The sequence below is a fragment of the Colossoma macropomum genome, unplaced genomic scaffold (genome assembly GCF_904425465.1).
Source record: "Colossoma macropomum unplaced genomic scaffold, Colossoma_macropomum, whole genome shotgun sequence".
NCBI lineage: Eukaryota > Metazoa > Chordata > Actinopteri > Characiformes > Serrasalmidae > Colossoma > Colossoma macropomum.
In genome coordinates this window covers 1,791,326-1,810,615 of record NW_023496050.1, presented here as the reverse complement: position 1 = coordinate 1,810,615, position 19,290 = coordinate 1,791,326, and the positions used below count along the sequence as shown (strand labels likewise).

The 19,290-nt window shown below is 38.2% G+C and overlaps 1 protein-coding gene and 1 non-coding gene across 2 annotated transcripts; both read right to left on the bottom strand.

Annotated features, from left to right (window-relative positions):
• Window positions 1–694: 694 nt before the first annotated feature.
• On the bottom strand, window positions 695–19,077 carry plbd1 (phospholipase B domain containing 1). Its single transcript, XM_036565020.1, has 11 exons — window positions 18,706–19,077; window positions 13,220–13,442; window positions 12,363–12,446; window positions 11,129–11,267; window positions 8,836–8,976; window positions 6,311–6,455; window positions 5,434–5,634; window positions 4,297–4,437; window positions 3,646–3,831; window positions 1,679–1,785; window positions 695–1,412 (listed from the first exon to the last, which is right to left on the bottom strand). Exons 1-11 carry the CDS (start codon window positions 18,776–18,778, stop codon window positions 1,236–1,238), a joined length of 1,617 nt encoding a protein of 538 aa, XP_036420913.1. The 5' UTR covers window positions 18,779–19,077; the 3' UTR covers window positions 695–1,235.
• trnar-ccu lies at window positions 19,008–19,080 on the bottom strand. The gene has a single exon. It is a non-coding gene; the product is annotated as a tRNA-Arg (tRNA).
• Window positions 19,081–19,290: the final 210 nt, after the last annotated feature.

Below are 19,290 nucleotides of genomic sequence, written 5' to 3'. Positions count from 1 at the left end.
ACTAGATACGTGTGTTAAAGGGCCCACAGTATGAAAAACAAAGGTATGTGTTAAATTAAAGGGCCTGAATCATGAAAAACAGAGGCATGTGATAACTTAAAGGGCCCATATGTTGAAAAATAGTGCCGTGTGTTAACTTAAAGGGTCCATATCATGTAAAACAGGGGCATGTGTTAAATAAACAGGCCAAATAAACAGAGGCATGTGTTAAATTAAAGGGACCATATCACATAAAAACAGTGGTATGTGTTTCATCATGAAATCATCATGAAATCATCATCATGAAATTTTAGGTTAACTAGCTGTCAAATTATGCAAAAAAGTAAAAAGCAACTAATTAAACTATTAAAGCAGTTCTGCAAAGCAGGCTCAAATTTCTTCCTAACATTGGCTGATATCAAACTACAGGAAACGTTGATAGTGGTTATTTCGCTAAAACTTGAAACAAATTGAAAAGGCAATGACTTTTTTCACACGTGTTTGACATGTTGGTTATTTTGCTCTGTAAATAAATAAAATAATAATTAGTTACAGTTGTTCTCTTTGTCTAATATTTTTTAAATATCTAAAAGCATTCACAGTAACAAATATTTAGCAATACAGAAAATCAGGATGGGACAAATACCTTTTCACAGCACTGCAACTAGCACCAAAGCCCTGCTAATCAATACTAAATGAAAGACAACAACCAGAATGTTGAGAATAGTTTGGCTTTATTGATTGTATATGAAAAAAACATACAAAAATGCAGCATATCCCATTTGATTGCGTGCACATTGTATAAAATACTGATTAACTTTGGTTTAAACTACAGCCCTGAGAGCAAGAGATGCTTTTTGATTGTTGCAGCATTGTAAATCACAAAATACATACACTGTCAAAACAAAAACAAACAAAACCTTTGAATACCGACATTCAAAGACACCACCCTGGCTGTACCTTAACAGAAGACTCAAGAACTCGAAAACAAAAGGCACTGAACAACATAAAGCAAAGAAGGCATCTAGCTAGTTACATCAGATCATACTTAAAATGTTCCACAAAAATGTCCAGTTATTAAAAAACACTGTGTCCTGAAAGTGACTTCACCCAGCAGTTCTGAACTTCGCTGTGCACAAAGGTAATTCTTAAGTTTTGAAGCAAGACCTCAGAGTGTTTGGAGAAGTGTTACTGATTTAACAAACAGGTGGTACCTAAAATCTCCCAGAGGAAAACTGCCCCCCCCCAGAGGCAGCTCATGGAGTGAAGAGCACAGGCTGCATGGTGATGAAGGTGTAATTGTAGACACGTGGCAGACCCTGGTGAGCTGTACTGTTAAACCGATCCCATGAGAATGGAGGCAGACCACCTTCTGTGGTCGGACCATTCAGAGCCTCAGATACAAACTTCTGCCCCTTCAGGAAATCTGTCACCTAGCAAGAGAGTGATAGAGTGAGTGAGAGAGAGAGAGAGAGAGAGAGAGAGAGAGAGAGAGAGAGAGAGAGAGACACACACACAAATGTCTGAGATACAAATACACAGATGAGCAAACTCACCTCAGTATGTACTGAACTAATCTAATACCGAAATTACTCAAGTGTAATGTGTAATAAAAACAGGACACACAGACAGTGACCTGAATGTGGGAGAGTGCAGGCTGAAGGAGAGCACAGAAGGGAAGGAGATAGAGGAATGTTACCTTGGTGTCATAGCAACCGTCAGGAGACGCATGCTCTTTACGCAGGTCGTTACGGCAGCAGATGGATTTGCAGGGGTCACCCTCTGAATATGGGTCATTCTCATAATCTATAAAACAAAAGTGCAGAGGTCATTCTACTAGTTTTCAGTTCAGAATGAATTCTTTCAGTTCAGAATCCTTTCAGGAACAGATGTCAAAAAAATGTATCTTTTTATCTCTAAAGGGGAAATCAACAATAGAAGAGAGAATAAAACAGTAAATTTGACTTCAATTTTAGCTTTCTTGTTAATGTTTCCACCCACAGTTTTCAAAAAGGTAGTTGTTAAGTGATGATGGACAAAAATGAAGACAAAATTCAGGCTTCAAAACAGCCTCTACTTCAGGTTTTATAGCATATACAGAATATTTTTATATATAACCATGTCATACAGGCAGTGTGCAAAACACCTCACCACAGAGGCACTGATGATAGCTTCAATGGCAATGAAATGTTTGTTTTAACAGTTCTTCTTCTGGAAATGCTGTTTTCTAGTTTGGTAATGTGCTCTTTTTCAAATTAATTGAGATCTTCCACATCTCAGTGTCTTTGGTTGAGAAATAAGTAACAGTTCACTCTTTCCACCAAAGTCTTGGAAAACTTGGCACGTTTGTCAGATTTACAAATATGCTGTCGCATATTGTGAAGATTTTCAGAGGTATCCTGGGTAAAGCTACTTTTGGTAGGCTATGAAAGACCAACTGAATGAACCAATCTGGTACAGCGCCACCGTGAGGTAGACCAGTGCTGCATCTCCAGTGAGCTAAACAATGACCTTTCCTTCAGTTAGTATTTAAGTCTAACATCGTAACATCGTTGTTTATTTTCGGAGACCACCCCACAATTTTGAGACATTCAGGGTATCCAAGAGGTTAATTAAGGGGTCCCGGACCACCCAGAACCCCCATATGTCACACCTCACATACAGGTTTAGAAAACATGTAAGCAAGTTTATTTGATATTATTTAACAGCTAAACAGTGAGTGTAAGCTGACCAGTGACTGTGAGTAAACAGATGAAACGTGTGCAACATAGTGAAAGTTATGACATATGATGGTTCTGAAGCACTGTCCCAAATGCGATGCCTACTAAGGTTCCTTTTCGGCTAAAATGCTGCCCAAAGAGAGAGGTGCCTTTAAAGGCAGTGACTAGTTAGACAGCTGCCCTTAGAATGGAAAACACTAAATATTTTTGCCATATAGCCCCAGTATGGAGTAAACAGCTGAAGACAGACTAAATACTCCAGGTAAGAAGAGTATTTGGTATGCAGTTATGTTTAACTAGTTAATCTTGGATGAACAGCTTGGCAAAGAGCTAACAGGCTACTCTAAGAATATTCAGTGTTATGCTTTAGATTTGAGTAGTTATGGAGCTTTTACTATAAAACTACAACTTACAGAGTAACATACAGAAAGTCTGGATTTAAAAATGTATATATTTTATTCAAATTACCAAGAGGTTATGCATGTAACTAAAGCACTCTTTTCAGGTTGAGCTAAACATTTACACATCTAAATTATTTTCTGAGTTGTTTTTGATGTAGCCCTATGCTAGTTTTCACTCAAAATGAAAAGTATTAGTTATATTTGTACATTAGTTTCATGAGTAATGTTGATGCTGGAAGAAACTCTTGGCTCTTTAGGGCTTCTGTAGGATCTTATAATAGTAACTGAAATATAAAATTGGGCACATTTGGCATTAATAGAGGCAAAGTAGAGGCACTTGTTTAATTACCTAATTTCTGACCAATTAACCAACACTCACCTCTATTATATGGTGGACAATGCAATGTGAAACCAAACCAACCAAATGAAAAAGATATATCATGACCCAAACTCTGGAGTGGACTTTAGCAAACGAACTGTGTGTTAAAGCAGCCTTAGACTGACATCCTAGTATTAGACATTAATGTTACTGTTACTATGGTTACCATTGTATCTCATGATGTGTTTGAGAGAGGCCAAGTCAGTCACGCTCCCCTGATCCCTGCGGAAGATCTTGGCTCTGGGACAAAGGTCATAGGAGAATTCATTTCCATATTTCTTCCACATCTGTTTATAGCCACTCAGAGAGTAGATCCTCTGATGGAATGGCACATTGTAGGAGGGCCAGTAACCTGGAGTCAACAAGATAGCATCTTAGGAACACGCAGAGCAATTTAACTGCAAACTGGACACTAAGCATTACTATTGCATGTTGCATGTTCACTACTGCATGAGTGTGTACTGTATGTAGTATGCATTTTATTTTCACCTATAATGATCGTGTGGTTATATGCACTCTTTTTTCATCGTTTTCCAACCTCACTTTATCACTTAGAATTAAACAGGCTTTTTTGTTACTCTGCCCTGAACATTTGATATGTAAATGACCTCTGTTCTGGTTGGCCTTATTCAAAAAGCAGTCCAGACCGAAATGTACAGAAAAAAAAATGTTAAGTGAGGCAGTGAGGAGTGAGAGGGAAGTGAATGGTACAGTTTGAAATTGTAACAAAGTGTACATACTACATTAAACTCAAAGTAGCAGAGAAAAATTGGTTTTATGATATGTGCCAATTAAAAGTACTTTGAGAGAGCTTTACCTCTGCGCAGTGCCTGTGTCTGGTCCGAATACTCCACTAGGCCAGGGATTTGCTCCACTATAATTAAAGCGCCATCATCAATACTGGAGCCCAGAGAAACTTTACTTGTGTCCAGCACCATGTACTGGTTATTATATGAGCCTGAGAGTAAGAAAAAACAAGACAGTCATTGTCACTGACCTTGACATTTCATCCATGCAAAAAGGACAAACGTTTCACTACTACTACTACTACTACCACCACCACCACCTACAACTACTACCACTATCACATACTACCACCACCAACTAGAACCACCACTACCAGCTACATCCACCTACTACTATCACCACGACCATACTACAACCACTACCTACTACCACCCACTATCACCAACACCTACCACCACCACCACCTACTAGCACCATGACTACCACCAATGACAACTACAACTTCTACCACTACCAACCACCAACAACCACCTACTACTATCACCACCACTATAACCACCACCTACCACTGCCCACTATCATTACCACCTCCAACTACAAACACCACACAACTACAATTACTATCCACTACTATCACAATTACCACCACTTCAAACTACTACTACTCTTACTCTTACTCTTACTACTACTACTACTACTACTACTACTACTAATAATAATAATAATAGTAATAATGATAAACAACAACAACAACAACAACAACAACAAATCTTTATTTATATAAATGTTTAATATAAAAAGTGACCCAACATGTTTGTCATGGGCTGAACAAATGTGTTTTTTTTTTTAATCTGTATTTTAAACACCTATTAAGCTTGTATCTGTAATGCTATTCAACAGCTGGACAGGCCATAAAGCTTCAAAAAATCAGCAAAACATACAATAGCTAGGCCATTAGGGGTATTAAAGGTCATAAAAAATGAGGGACATCAAATTTGGTAGAACTGTAATTAAATCCTAACCTGTATACACAGCTGTATGCAAAGTTTGAACAGTCCCCAACTGTTAACATGTGTTACTTTCACTTAGAAAATCAACAAAACATATCATTTAACCAGGGATGGCCAAACTTTTGCATTCGACTGGAAACGATAATCAGATAAACTGTTTAACTATGTAACTCCCAGTTAAATAGGCATTTTCTCACCAGAGTTGTACCTGCCAAAGACCTTAGCCCACTCCAGGCCATTGTGGGCGAGCGCATGGGCCAGTCGGACCCTCTGCCAGGCAAACAGGCTGGCAGGGGTGACATAGCTGTACAGAGAGGCGTTGAAGATGTTGTTAGTGGTCTGGGTCATCATTAAACCACTGCCCAGCAGATAGAAATCATCCAGAGACACCAGAAAACCTGCGGGACATCAGATACAAAACTATGTGACTACACATCAGTTTGGGAGTGTGTGTGCATGTGGCATCTGCAATTTTTATTTTTTTGTTAATCTACTTAAAATCACTAAAAACTCTAATTTTATAATTTTAGGTCCTCTTTAATAGTGAAAAACGGCACCTTTAAGTGGCATATAAATGCACTTCATCAGGAACCGGTATAGACCACTGAAGTAGCGCATCACTCTATAGTTGGTATTATATAATATGTACATTATGAACTCCGGATCTAAGCTGGATTTTTTATAGCAAAAATGAATGTGATTTATAAATTTACAGAAAAAAGGTTCTAAACCCAGAACTTTATCCTTTACACATTTTTCCACTGCATGTCACTCGACTACAGAATTTCAACATGAGTTCAGTGGTCTACTGGAGTCAAAGTATCAGAAAAAAATTGAGCCACACTCAGCCCTAGTTTGGCAGGGTTAGTAACCCGACTGACTGCAACAGGTGTGGCAGAATAGAGAAAACAACAAAATATGCAGGAAAACACAGGTTTATTACGCTAAAGCAATTACACACAAATCAAACACAGGGTACACACAGGGTATAAATACATTATATGCTGAATAATTGCGTGTGTGTGTGTGTGTGTGTGTGTGTGAGCGCATGCATAGGTAGGTTTCTGCACGCACCAGGATAACTGCTGAAGGAGAGTTTCCCTGTGGCTGTGTGAGGTTCACTCAGTTTGAAGTCCCAGTGTTTGAAGATGCGCAGAGTGGCGGCGTAGGTGTACCAGCTAGAGTGAGCAAACAGCACATTCTCATAACCTGGCAACATCTGCAACACACACACACACAGACACACACACACAGACACACACAATGTATAGTTATTATCAAAATCAAGTTCTCAAGCAAGCGCAACACACTAGCTGAGTGTTCTAGATACATTTGAGGAAAAAAAAATGTATCTCTTTTGTTTGTATTGTGCTTTATGTTAATTATAATATTAGTTTGCCTGTACGTAATATTTTTAGCTCTGTTTATTTGAATTGGCTTATTGGTTTAGTTGTTTTTGGCCAGTTACATCGAGCCTCGGGAACTACAGCTGATAATGACCATCTGGCCAACACTGCCCCATTTACCTCTGGGTTAGACAGGGTGTCCCTGATATATTCAGATACTTTTTAAATTAAAATATAAAAATTAGGACTGTAAAGCAATTAGTTGATGAATCACATTAGTTTGAGTACTTAATTGAGTAAAGAAAGATTTTGTTCCATTTAAATTTAAAAAGCAGTGCATTCTGTAGGAGCTCTATGAGTGGACAAAGTAAGCAAAGAATGTATTTCTACCTACAATAACTTAACAGCTCACATGAACTGAATATGAAAATCATGTTAATGCAAGTTGAACATAAAACAGGGTGAATGAAGTTTAAAGTTATCAGTGACGTCCATGAGAACAACAGTGACTACTTTTCCTCTACTCCACCACGACTGTAAACTGGAAGTGGAGATCTGGCTCAGATACATATCAGGTATGGATACACATTCACTGTGTTCAGTCTAAAATGATGGTGTAAACTGTTGAGATTCAAAGCTTTGTTTGAAAACACCTCTAAGCAAACAGGACAGCAGTTACTCGTTTTGAGTGCCCATATTCCAATATTATAAATATAAACTAAATGTTTTACCACATGATGTCTAATAGTTATGACCAATTTGCATGTGATAAGAAATCTTGGTATAAATGCCTGAGACAAAAGTGACTACTCGATTTACGCAGCGCTTTCACTGCAGAAAAGAAAAGAAGACATTAAAAAAAAGAAAATAATTTAACTGTTATTCTGTTTACCGTAAACATTAACCTTGCTGTCTTAGGTGAATGCACTGTGTTACTGCCATTATTATTAGTCAAGAGTCAACAGTGCTGCATAAAATCAACATTTTATTTCTGTCATTTTTTGCATTTCAATATTCTTGTACATGTTGTACACAAGGTAAAATAGAAAATATCGGTTTGATCTTAGACACACTGTATCCTTAAGAAAACTCCTTTTTCACAGAATAAATATCATCAATAGTGACATGTCAATTCACACAGGGTTAACATAACCTTGTTATTTCTACTGCTTGTATATATTAAGTAAAAGGCAGCAGAATCTGTACTGACTGGATGACTGACATGGCGCATTCAAGCAGGACTGAAATATCTGAGAAACACTGATAAAAATGACATTACCCCATCTCCTCATGTAAAACAAGCTGTGTTTAAGGTGGCCTCTGGTGTTTACATTTCTGGTACTGTATACACCAACTAGCCACTTCATTAAGTATACTTCCCTGTTTCTATTCTCATTTTCCATCCTATCAGTTCAACTTACTATATATCTGTTTCATTTGTTAGTTCCCTTTTACCCTGTTCTTTAATGGTCAGGACCACCACAGGACTACATCAGAGCAGATATCATTTGGGTGGTGAATCATTCTCTGCACTGCAGTGACACTGATGTGGTGGTGTGTTAGAGTGTCTTGTTCTGGTAAGAGTGGATCAGACACAGCAGGGCTGCTGGAGTTTTTAAAAACCTCAGTGTCACTGTGGACTGAGAATAGTCCACCAACCAAAAATATCCAGCCAGAAGTGACCATTAATGAAGGACTAGAGGATGGCCAACACAATCTGTGCACCATCTACAACATGGACCAATAAGCCATGTGTGTCTATTAGGGCAGTGAGTGGACACTTTGTTTAAAAACTCCAGCAGCACTGCTGTGTCTGATCCACTCATACCGGCGCAACACACACAAACTCGCCACCACCATGCCAATGTCACTGCAGTGCTGACGATAATCGACCACCCAAATAACACCTGCTCTGTGATGATCCTGTGGGGTCCTGACCATTGACAAACAGGGTGAAAGGGGTTAAAGAAACAGATGGACTGTAATTGTAGAACTAAAAAGTGCACGTATATAGTAAGTCAACCAGATAAAATGGATGCAAGAAGGTGAACTTAATAAACTAGTTGGTCGCTGTATTTAAGGCACCTCAACCAATCTGAGATAAGGTGTAGCATAAAACATGCTGATGTGAATACTTTGAAGCATTATTGTTACTGAGAGTCAGCACTGTGTGTAAAACTGGGTTTAATACTTTGGACCCTCATGATCACTCATCAGCTGACTGGCTGTCATGGTTCTAAAGTGCAGGTCTACCTTAATGAGAGCGGAGCAGTGACCCATGGGTGGCTCTTTATAGTGTTTCAGATTCACTTTAGCTCCAGGTACCAGTGCAGGGATCAGGTCCAGCAGATCTCCCACAGCATTCAGAAACTGCACCTCAAACAGAGACAGGGGCTACAGGGAGAGAAAGAGACACAATTACACTTACAGTTCAGGCTAAATGGGAGTTACAGTGCTCAGTAAAGTGTTATGTAATGCTTAACCACCGTGAGATTTTATGGATGAACGATACTAACGCTACTAATGCTCTCTTCTCATTTACACAAACATGCAACTACACAATAGACGCGTTTACATGGCGTATGTGAAAGTTTGGGTACCCCGGTCAGGTTCCATGTTTCGTTGATTTTCAAAGTGAAAATACATTAACACATCCTCTAGAGGGAGCACATGTCTGCACATTTTAATACATTTAATTTACATTTTGTACATTACCGTTTATTTGCTGAAATTAACATATTGGGAAAAAATAAAACAAAAATGTTATGGCTCATTTAATATTTCATGTTTTATTTATTTATGTTTATATGGCACATTTAGCAAACTGATAGAAATTGCAAACCAAAGTTCCAGAAAAACTGTACACTTCAGTTTGTTCTCTGTAGAGGGTGTGTTAGCTTGTCACTACGACAAAACATGTAGTTTGACTGGCGGTATTCAAACTTTTGCGTACGACTGTATCTGCTAAGCAAATTATTTAATAAATAAATGCATACAATACAATAAATTAACAAATAAATGTTTGTGTTTTTGTTGAGTCATGAGACGGTCTTAAACCCAGTCACTATATAGAATGTTTCCCATATTTTAAGAAAGATGTAAGAATTTAGCCTGACAATTATTACATAATCGCCTGATCGCAATTATTTAAGCTGACCGTAATTATTGTCCAGTCACTTCTCATATCACATCACAGGCAAACTATGAAATGGATGCATTTTCATCAGTTTTGTTGAGAAAAAATGAAAGTGGGAAAGTCACTGAGACAAGCTATGGGTCTCACAGACGTTCTAAACCCAGTGCACGTTCACAACTTTTAACTGAGTGCTAAAACACGTTTAAGGAAATGTTTGGGGGTTTTGTTTGTTATATGGATAGCTAACGCTAACTTTTGTATGTTTGCGTGCAGAACAAGTGTTGAAACTTGACTGTAGACTGTGCACATCAGCACTACAGCGCAGTGTATCATTTCATATCAGTATGATCTAGTGGTAGCTACAAAGGAAAAAGACAGCTAGAAAGCAAGACAGCAACAAATGAACAAAAAAGAAATCCTTAATTGCAATTATTCATAAGACAATTAATTGTCAGCTAAAATTTCATTATCGTGACAAACCTAGTAAGAACACTGCAAGGTTATCCAGCATGTATACATGTTTTAAGTCAGCGGTTCTTAACCAGTAAATTGTTTGAGCACTCCTGGAGAAAACATGTGTTTTGTTGTCCTCTGCAGAGAACACACTTCTGAACATTTAAGCACAGAATTACTGGTTATTTGCTTTTAACATATTGGAGTGAGTGGGAAAAAAAAAATGTGGCCTGTACAAAACATATGGCACATTTGATATTCTATGTTGCATTTTTTCACAATATGTTAAACTTGTACATTTGTTCGCTGTAGAGGATGTGTTAATTTTACTTAGAATCATGTAACGTGACCAGGTGTAAAACCCTTGGCATAGATTTATGTAAGATTTATTTATACCATTAAAGACTATGATAATTAAACAAACAAGTAAGTTCAGAAGAGTAAGAAACTTACAGTGTTTTTGCCTAATATAACAACAGCACCAAAAGGTTTTAGAGCATTATAAATTGGCTAGAGAGAATAAAGAAATTCTAAAATAGTCTAAGGATATGGGGCACTGCAGAGCAATATGAACTGTTATTATTAAACCATATTAGAATTAAAACTCTCAGATCACTGCCTTTTACTGTGAAGGTAATATTGTGCCAGACATTTTTGCCCTTTAAGTCCTTTTTTGCTTAATTTTTGTCATATCTTTATATGTATGTGGGTTTACATCATGAACATTTATTGTTTTTATACCCAATCAACTGACAGGTTCTATGAACCATGGAATGCCTCCAAACATGGAGCCATAAAAAATGCTGTATTGTATTGATATTGTTTAAGCAATGTTTCCAATAGTGCATTTAAATTATTAATATATTACACGTTTGACTGTATGGCATCCTGTAAACGTATTGCCCCAATAATTCTATACTTTATGACCGTTCTCCATCCGCATTCTCTTCCCCTCACCTTCCTCCCCATGCGTTTAGCCCAGTCTGCCACACCAGCCTGCAGCCCGTCCGTCTGAGCCAAGATGAAGCCGGTGTGGCTCCAGAAAGGATCACTGCTCTTCAGCTTCACCTGCTGCCGAGCCCACGCATCCTGTTTCCTAATAACAAAAACATTTCCATACAGTGAAAACTAGAGATAACCCTAGAAGATAGAATAGTAGATACTAGAGACTAGAAATACAATCAAGTAATAAAGTAAATAAAGACTAGGGGATGTCATGTTGACAACAGATAAATAGTGATAAATCTGAAAAATATGTCTTCTCTGGGGACTATTTTGCCTTATAACATTCTGCACGTAACTCCCCACAATGAATGCATTAAAAAATATGTTTAAGCCCAAATCAAATCTCGAAACTATTATAAAATAAAGTCTCAGGCAGCGTATCCATAACCTTTTCATGAGATAACTTTCTGTGAGGGAGCTTTTAGTAGCACTGAAGTCTTCAGATGTCTGGTTCCTATCACCACCACTGTGAACAATTTTGAAAGTAAGCTTCTTTAGAACAGAGCATTTCACATCAAACCACTCTAAACCACTGTGTTTTATCTTACACATTTAATTATGCAGAAATTTTGAAAAAAAAATGGAATTCTCCTTTAAATCGATCATTAAGGGGTCAAGTACAGTTTATGTTCATTGCCTTGCTTGTGGTAGTAGGATATCTGTGACACTAAGATAACATTCATCCCACAAATGGAAACAGTGATAGGCTGGCGAAAGTTCTTTGGCCCACATAAAAAAGCAGGACAGTCCACAACCCCTATTCTGTAGTCTATGTAGAAGTGGAAGCAGTGTAGTGTCTCACATTAAAAGATTTTAGTTAGCCAGATTATTTGAGCCTAAAATTGCCACATCTCTGAAAACTTTAGTGTTTCTCCTTGCTTCTGACTCAATAGCTCATTAGCAAGGCCATCATGGGTTGAATTCAGAGTGTTAGAAAAGGAAAAAAACACTAATCATTGCAGAGCTGTGGCCTGCAAGGAATCCAATTTGACACACTTTGCTAGAGTGACCAACTGGAGCAGAGACAACTGAGAAGCAGATTTTCTAACTGTTATTGACTGCTAATTATGTATTTTTATTTTCTAACCATTATTGTCTATTGAACACAGAGATGTACCCTAATGTTAGCTTTGTAATTCAGCTCTGTGGGGCCCAGTGGAGAGGTTTTGAGAAGAAACACACTTACTTCATGAACTTCTTCACTGCCAACAGAACTTTTTGCTCCGTTATAATCTGTGGATATATGTTGGTGAAGTGGTCATACATCTGCCTGCAGACAAAAAACAATTACACAGTCACATTGATGATAGAGCACCAATTCCTTAGTGCTCTCACTAGGTCCCTCTTGGACATGTTTTTACTGAAGTGGAAAATTCAGCTAAAAAAAAATCCAATTGGCTTCTCTAATTAGCTCAAACTAGCAGCAGAGGACAAGAAGTTTGAATAAAAAAATGATTTTTTACCTTCTGAACCTGAACTACTACACCACAACATCAGATGATATTAATGATTAACATTAAGAAAGGTTAAAGGTCCACTTGCTTCCTGAGTGCTGCTATTCTATGCTATAAGAAAGTCTTACAAGCCCAAAACAGCTTATTTGAATGGACTGTTTTGCTGTTTTGTCTTACACAGCACTGTAAATGTTAACCAGGCAAAAAAAAACACATTTTCAGAAAGGAAACCTCAATCTATTTCATTTTTACGTCTTTAAAACTGTTCTTTCAAGGCACCTACAAAATGACATACACTGTAGTTAACACTTTTAAAAAACTGAAAAACAAACTAAAAAAAAACAAAAAAAAAAACATTTATGCCACTGTATGGAATATAAAGTCATAAATATAATGCTAGTCATCTATGAAAGTGAAAATCAATATCACAGTGTGACAACAGAATTGGTACAGCTGTATAAACGATATATTGCCCAGTACAAGCCTATTCAGTGGAGTAATCTTTGGGTAAGGGGTGATTACGAGTAATGAATTACACAGTAAGTATAAGTGTGACTCCTATTTACAAACTGTATCTGTGTCCACTTACCGGGCAGTAAGGAACCCCTCCAAATACCCAGCCAGGAAGTACGTGATGGCATCTGGCTCTGGAGTCTCTCCATAACCCGCACGGATCTCCAGCACTCCCCATCCCGTGGAGGAGAATGAGTCATTATAGTAACCGTAAGCATCGCCCGCTTTATCCAGCACACCCTCTTTCAGTGACACGGACTTTTGTGTTGCGTTCCAGTAGACAGTGGCCTTCAGTACCCCTGAGTGAGGAACACAATAAGAGAGCCACAAAATCTTATTAAAGATTCAGACAGGAGCCAGTGCAACTGAATGGCTAGTAAAAAAAAACAGACCTGAACAATTATCACTGCAATAATATCGTCAAACGGCAACTTCATACTTGCACTGAGGTGGTTATTGTCAAGTGTGTCGCTAAATTGAGTGCACATGTTTAGCAGTCCATGAGTCAGATAATGACACAGTCAGCCATTACTGTAGCATTTGGGGGAAAAAAAACACAGACAAGTTTTTAAAAAACGGCTGACTCAGACTTCTCCACAATGGTGGTCATAAGAACCAGAAGTCACAATGTCTACAACACAAATATAGCCATTTTATTTAATATCCAAAAGCACTGGAGTTTTTATATGTTAAGTTGATGGTAAAATAGTGGTAAATCTAAAAATATATGTTTTGTTGGGTATTATTTTGCCTCACAACCTTCCACATGTACCCATCAGCCATGAATAGATTTTAACTGGCCTATATCTTACATTTTTCTTGTATTTTATAATTTACCTCTGCTTAGAATGTGTCCCAAGACATGCAGTCAGGCCAGGTGGACACGCTAAATTGCCTCTAGGTGTGAATGTGTGTGTGAATGTATATGTCTGTCTGTCTGTCTGCCCTACGATGGACTGGCGGCCTGTCCAGAGTGTATCCTGCATTCCGCCTTATGACCGATGGGATATGCTCCAGCACCCCCCGCCACCCAGAAGGATAAGCGGTTTAGAAAATGCGTGTTGATTCATTTTCACATCACCATTTACCAACTTCTTTTTTGCCCTTTATAATTAAACAGGCTATTTTTGTTACTGTGCCTTACTGTGAATGTATGTGAATTAGCTCTGTACACACTATATTCAGCTCTTTTATTTCCTAAAAAATGTTTTGCAAAACTATCGTAAAACATCTTCTCAGGCATTGAGCAAGTGTGACAGAATTTAGGTGAGTCAAACTCCTCAGATGTCTGGCTCCTATTACCACCACTGTCAACAATGCTGACTTGGTTACTTTTCCTAAAATGGTGCATTTCACACCAAACTGGTACTGCACGCCACACCAAGAGGCTGGCTTGTACAACAGGACAATGATCCAAAACACACCTCAAACACCGCCATTAACTACTTCAACAAATGCAAGCTGAAGCTTTTGGAAAGGCCTTCACATTCCCTGGACTTGAACATCATTAAAAGTCTCTGGACAGATCTTAAACACGCTGTTCATGCAGGACGCCCCATGGAAAATGCAGTACTAGAAGTGTTCTGCAAGAAAAGGTGGGTGAAAATTCCTAAAACAAGAACAGAAAGTCTCATAGCTGGCTACAAACAACATTTGCAAGCTGCGATGTCTGTCAAAGGGGGTGTTGATAAGTACTGACTTAGCAGGGTGCCTAAACATTTGTATATGCCACAATTACTATTTTTTTTATTCTGTTTCCTTTTTAACTAAATGTGCATGAACATTTGCAGAAATTTGTTATTTTTAAAATAGTTTGCTGTGAACATTTTTACTCCTTTTCACTTTAAAAATCAACAAAGTATGTAATTTAGCCAGGGGATGCCAAAACATTTGCATAAAACTGTATGTGGCAAAAACTCAGGAAAACTTTGTGGAGAGCAATTCATGCCAAACTAGAAAGCAGTAATTACAGTGAACAAACATGAAATGAAATGCATACATATCATTACTTTTCCATGGTGTCATGCAGAATTTATTCCAAAATGAAAAACAAACCCTCTATTACACTGTTTTCATGTCTATTGAGCTCTTTAATGAAAAACAATGCATGAGGATTTGCATTTAAAAAAAAAGGAAATGCTGAATTTATGTAAGAAATTAATACAATCCACCTTAAAATGTAGCCTAATAAAGGCACGAGTTATATTGCTTTCCACTGTGCAATACTTAAAACAACGCTAAGTCTGTGTAGTGGATCTTGTACTTGTTGCTGTTTAAAAGCAATCATATGTATACTTTGCATTTCACAGTTTTGGCTGCATTTCAGTGAGGCAAATGCATTTTAAGTATAATTTCAATTCTAACATGAATTCAACATTTTTTAAAATGCAATTCCTCATGTTTTTCAGTAAAGAGGACAAGCGACGTGAAAACAATGTAATAAAGGTTTTGCTTTTCATATTGACATATATTCTGCATATCACTATGGAAAAGTAATGTCTTGAGTGCTTTGCATTTCATGCTTTTCCACCATAGTGAGCTTTTCGATTTGTCATGAATTCCACTCCATATTGATGTGAGAACAAGAATAGAGTTGCATTTCAAACAACACACTGAGCAACAGCTAGGATGTCATTTAAGCCTCGGTTGGTCAGTCAACACACAGCTATTCTGGGCCAGTCGTTGTATTGCGTTTGCGGTCCAAATGTAGGTCTTTCACACTAAACAGGGTAATATTTTCACACTTAGTTTGTGGCATACATGTTAGGTTCGTATAACTGCCTTGCTGCTGGTCACATGGCTGACCACATACCTTAGTAATAGGTTATTATAGGAAGCTCTGACCACTGCAGAAAAGAGCTCTGCCTATGAGCTTTTGTATCAGCATCTTAAATGCCCCAGAGTCACTGTGTCATTTTTTAAATGTTATATATACTTAGGTGTTTGAATTTATGGAAAATTCTGTTCAGCAAATTTTTAGAACTCAACCACATTTCTAACAGACACACTTCCTTTTCTGATACAGAAAACATTTCCCCTTTTGCATTACTAATGAAAGACGCACTCTAAATGAGCAATTTTTTCTCCACACTGAGAAAGGAACTGTTATGAGGATGTAAAATGACATTTAACAGGTGCAAAAGAAAACACACAAGTAGGGCTGAAAGATTAACCATTTTATATCGAAACTGCGATTTAAAAGGGTGCAATTTTTCCACAAGAACTGCTATTCTAATTTTAGTCTACGCTGTCAAAAGTGTCTTAACAAGTAATCAATTCCTTTAGGCTGACCATGTGTTCTAAAAGCTGGACGTACTGGTGTTCTTGGCCATGAAACAGGCCTGGACCTCAATTTATAGAAAATAACTGCAATTTTAATCACTGTCACAATGCTGGTCAGGAAAGTTGCATTTAGATATTTTCTTCAAATCATTCAGCCCTATACAAAGCAAGTCTTACTCCTGATCTACAGCTATTGCAGTCACAAACTGAATGATTTCACTCAATTTTGGAAACCATACCTATTAGACAGGACAAATTGGAGGCTTAAAAGTAGGTGTGGAAATTATAAGACACTCTTCTGCACCTTTAAAGTGAACCTGAAATAAAAATGGACCATTTCTACACTGTTTAATTTATGTTCCTGGTTATATGATAAGATAAATCATGCTTGATATGATTTAAAAGACAAACTTCTTGTTTCCCTGTAATCTTCTACCAAATGTAGAGTTTTTACCACCTCTAAAATGTCTTCTGAGTTGTGATTTTGTCACCATGCACCAGATTGTGGTGAAAAATTATATATTTTTTTAATCCATTCATGAAGGAAAGGTACATACAGGGTGTTGGAAGGCAAAATTCCCAAGAAAGCTTGTTCAGATTTACCACTGTTTTAACAAGACCAGCACTACATGTAGAAGCTTAGAAGATACGTAGTTGTACAGATCATTCTGGATAGTAAATCTAATGGCTATATTTGTGTTGTAGCACCGTGACACCTAGTTCCTATCACCACCACTGATTCTCTCTAATGAATTAAATCAGAATACTCTGAATGACTGTTACCTCATGACTACTACCTTAATGACTGAATTATGCAGGTGGTTTGAACACTTGTTGGGATTCCCCTTTAAGCAGTTTTTGACCTGAATCTTTAGTTAACTTGGTTTGGGGAGCTACTCTAACTTCTACAGGAGTCACTGCAGTATCACCACTTTTACCTCAGGCAGACTTCTGCCGGCCTTACACCAAACGACTTTTCAAGCGATTTCACTGTCGCAGACAAATCCATGTCGGAATAAAATCCTGAGAGTCATGTTAGAGTCGCGTCGCGCTCGCGTCATCTCGATCGTTTGGTGTAAGGTGGTCAAGATGGAGGTCTTAAGTCAGTCTTGACGCTGCGACAAAATCAACCGTGTTTAATATTATCGTAGGTTTTGGCTCATGCAAATAGTGAAGTGCCAGGGGCGCACGTGAGTGCTTGCGGGCGAGAGAGAGAGAGAGAGAGAGAGAGAGAGAGAGAGAGAGAGAGAGAGAGAGAGAGAGAGAGAGAGAGAGAGAGAGAGAGAGAGAGAGAGAGAGAGAGAGAGAGAGAGAGAGAGAGAGAGAGAGAATATATGCAGGCATGACTGCCTGAAATCTCAGTAAAAAACGGCAGTTCAGTACAATAATCATATTAACTTAAAATGTAAACTGTTTTAATATTTAAGAACGCCATCACTGAAGAACGATCAACTGTTTTCTATTTTTTTCCGTTTTCTGTTACAGTGGTTTCTTATTTTGTTTGTTTGTTTCTTATGGTTTAGTTCATGACACCCAGTCGACAATGCTGAATCGCTGCGTGTTGTGTTGATGTGTAAATCTTTATATCAAATTTAAAAAGTAGCTGCACATTTTACAGGTTAATTAAAAGATTCTGGGTGATGATCTGCCAGAATATACAGTTCTACAGTGAACTGAGCTGAGCCCCAGATCTTAAACACGCCCAGCCAGCGCATCTTCCCATCTGTACCACAACATAGTGGAGGGAAAAGTGTTTCTCTGCTTGTAAATCTCCACCAGGTGCATGATGGGGAATAATCTCAAAAAATCTAGTTGCAGTCTTGTAAATAGTGACATTGCAAGATTCCTAGTCTTCGCAAAATCATATTCTGTGACTAAAAAACGTGACACTGTCTTCAGATGTGAGAGGGTGTCAGACTTTAGTCTTTCAAAAATCTTTTCAAAGTCTTCTAGTGTATGGTCAGCATTACTCTACCTGAGTAAGACCGCTAAACACAGACAGCAATGTTTAGCCAAATCGGCTTAGCATTCATCTTAAATCAGCTCTGCGGGCGAAGCGAAAAGGTCTTTATTTGTGGATAGACCCACATATTCACCCAACACCGACTTGACTACAGTTCTGAGATTTTTTAACCATTTGCAGTCACAACTTATGTCGAAAAACAATCTTGTTTTTTCACAGCTAGTTCAGAAGTTCAGAAGCTCAGGCACCGTCTCCAGACAAGCGTAAACAACATGGACTTAACGCAGTGAAGGACAAATGAAGTAAAGGTAACTTACCTTCAGCTCTCACCACGGCTCCACATAATGTTACACAGGCGAAAATGAAAACAGATATTTTCATGCCTGTCATTGTTTTAATGTCACAGACAGGACGCACTTCACTTCTGCACTGAGGCTCTTCAAAAACACGGAGCAGAACTGAAAGTGGTCTAGGAAAATCTCTGCCTGTGGAGCAGCTTCCTCGTCACCGAGGCGTTATGACTTTCGCCGATTATCTCGTTAATGTGTCCTATTTTAGCGGTTAAACAAAACGTAAATCACAAAAAGACAAATTGAAAGTAGGTCGAAGAAAAGCTGTTCACCCCAGATGGGACTCGAACCCACAATCCCTGGCTTAGGAGGCCAGTGCCTTATCCATTAGGCCACTGGGGCGGCGTTATAAGCTCGAGGGGCGGGGCGTTTATAAAGCGACTCCACATTCTGATGTACTGCGCTATTTCAATAAACACGACAACATTGTAATGCAGTGGGCGATGTTTCTACAACGTTACTGTGATTCCCTTATATTAGTAATCTGTTAGTCGCCTGCATATGGAATAAAAGGCAGTAAGTCGTGTGCAGAAAGTGTGTTGAGCTTTAAAC

Bases quoted from the DNA above. Each gene is read 5' to 3' on its own strand.
- plbd1 (XM_036565020.1), bottom strand. From the start codon at position 18,778: ATGACAGGCATGAAAATATCTGTTTTCATTTTCGCCTGTGTAACATTA. The intron at 12,447-13,219 runs GTAAGTGGACAC...TTTTGTCTGCAG, and splicing joins GAGGGGTTCCTTACTGCCCG to GCAGATGTATGACCACTTCA. The intron at 3,832-4,296 runs GTAAAGCTCTCT...TGTTGACTCCAG, and splicing joins GACACAGGCACTGCGCAGAG to GTTACTGGCCCTCCTACAAT.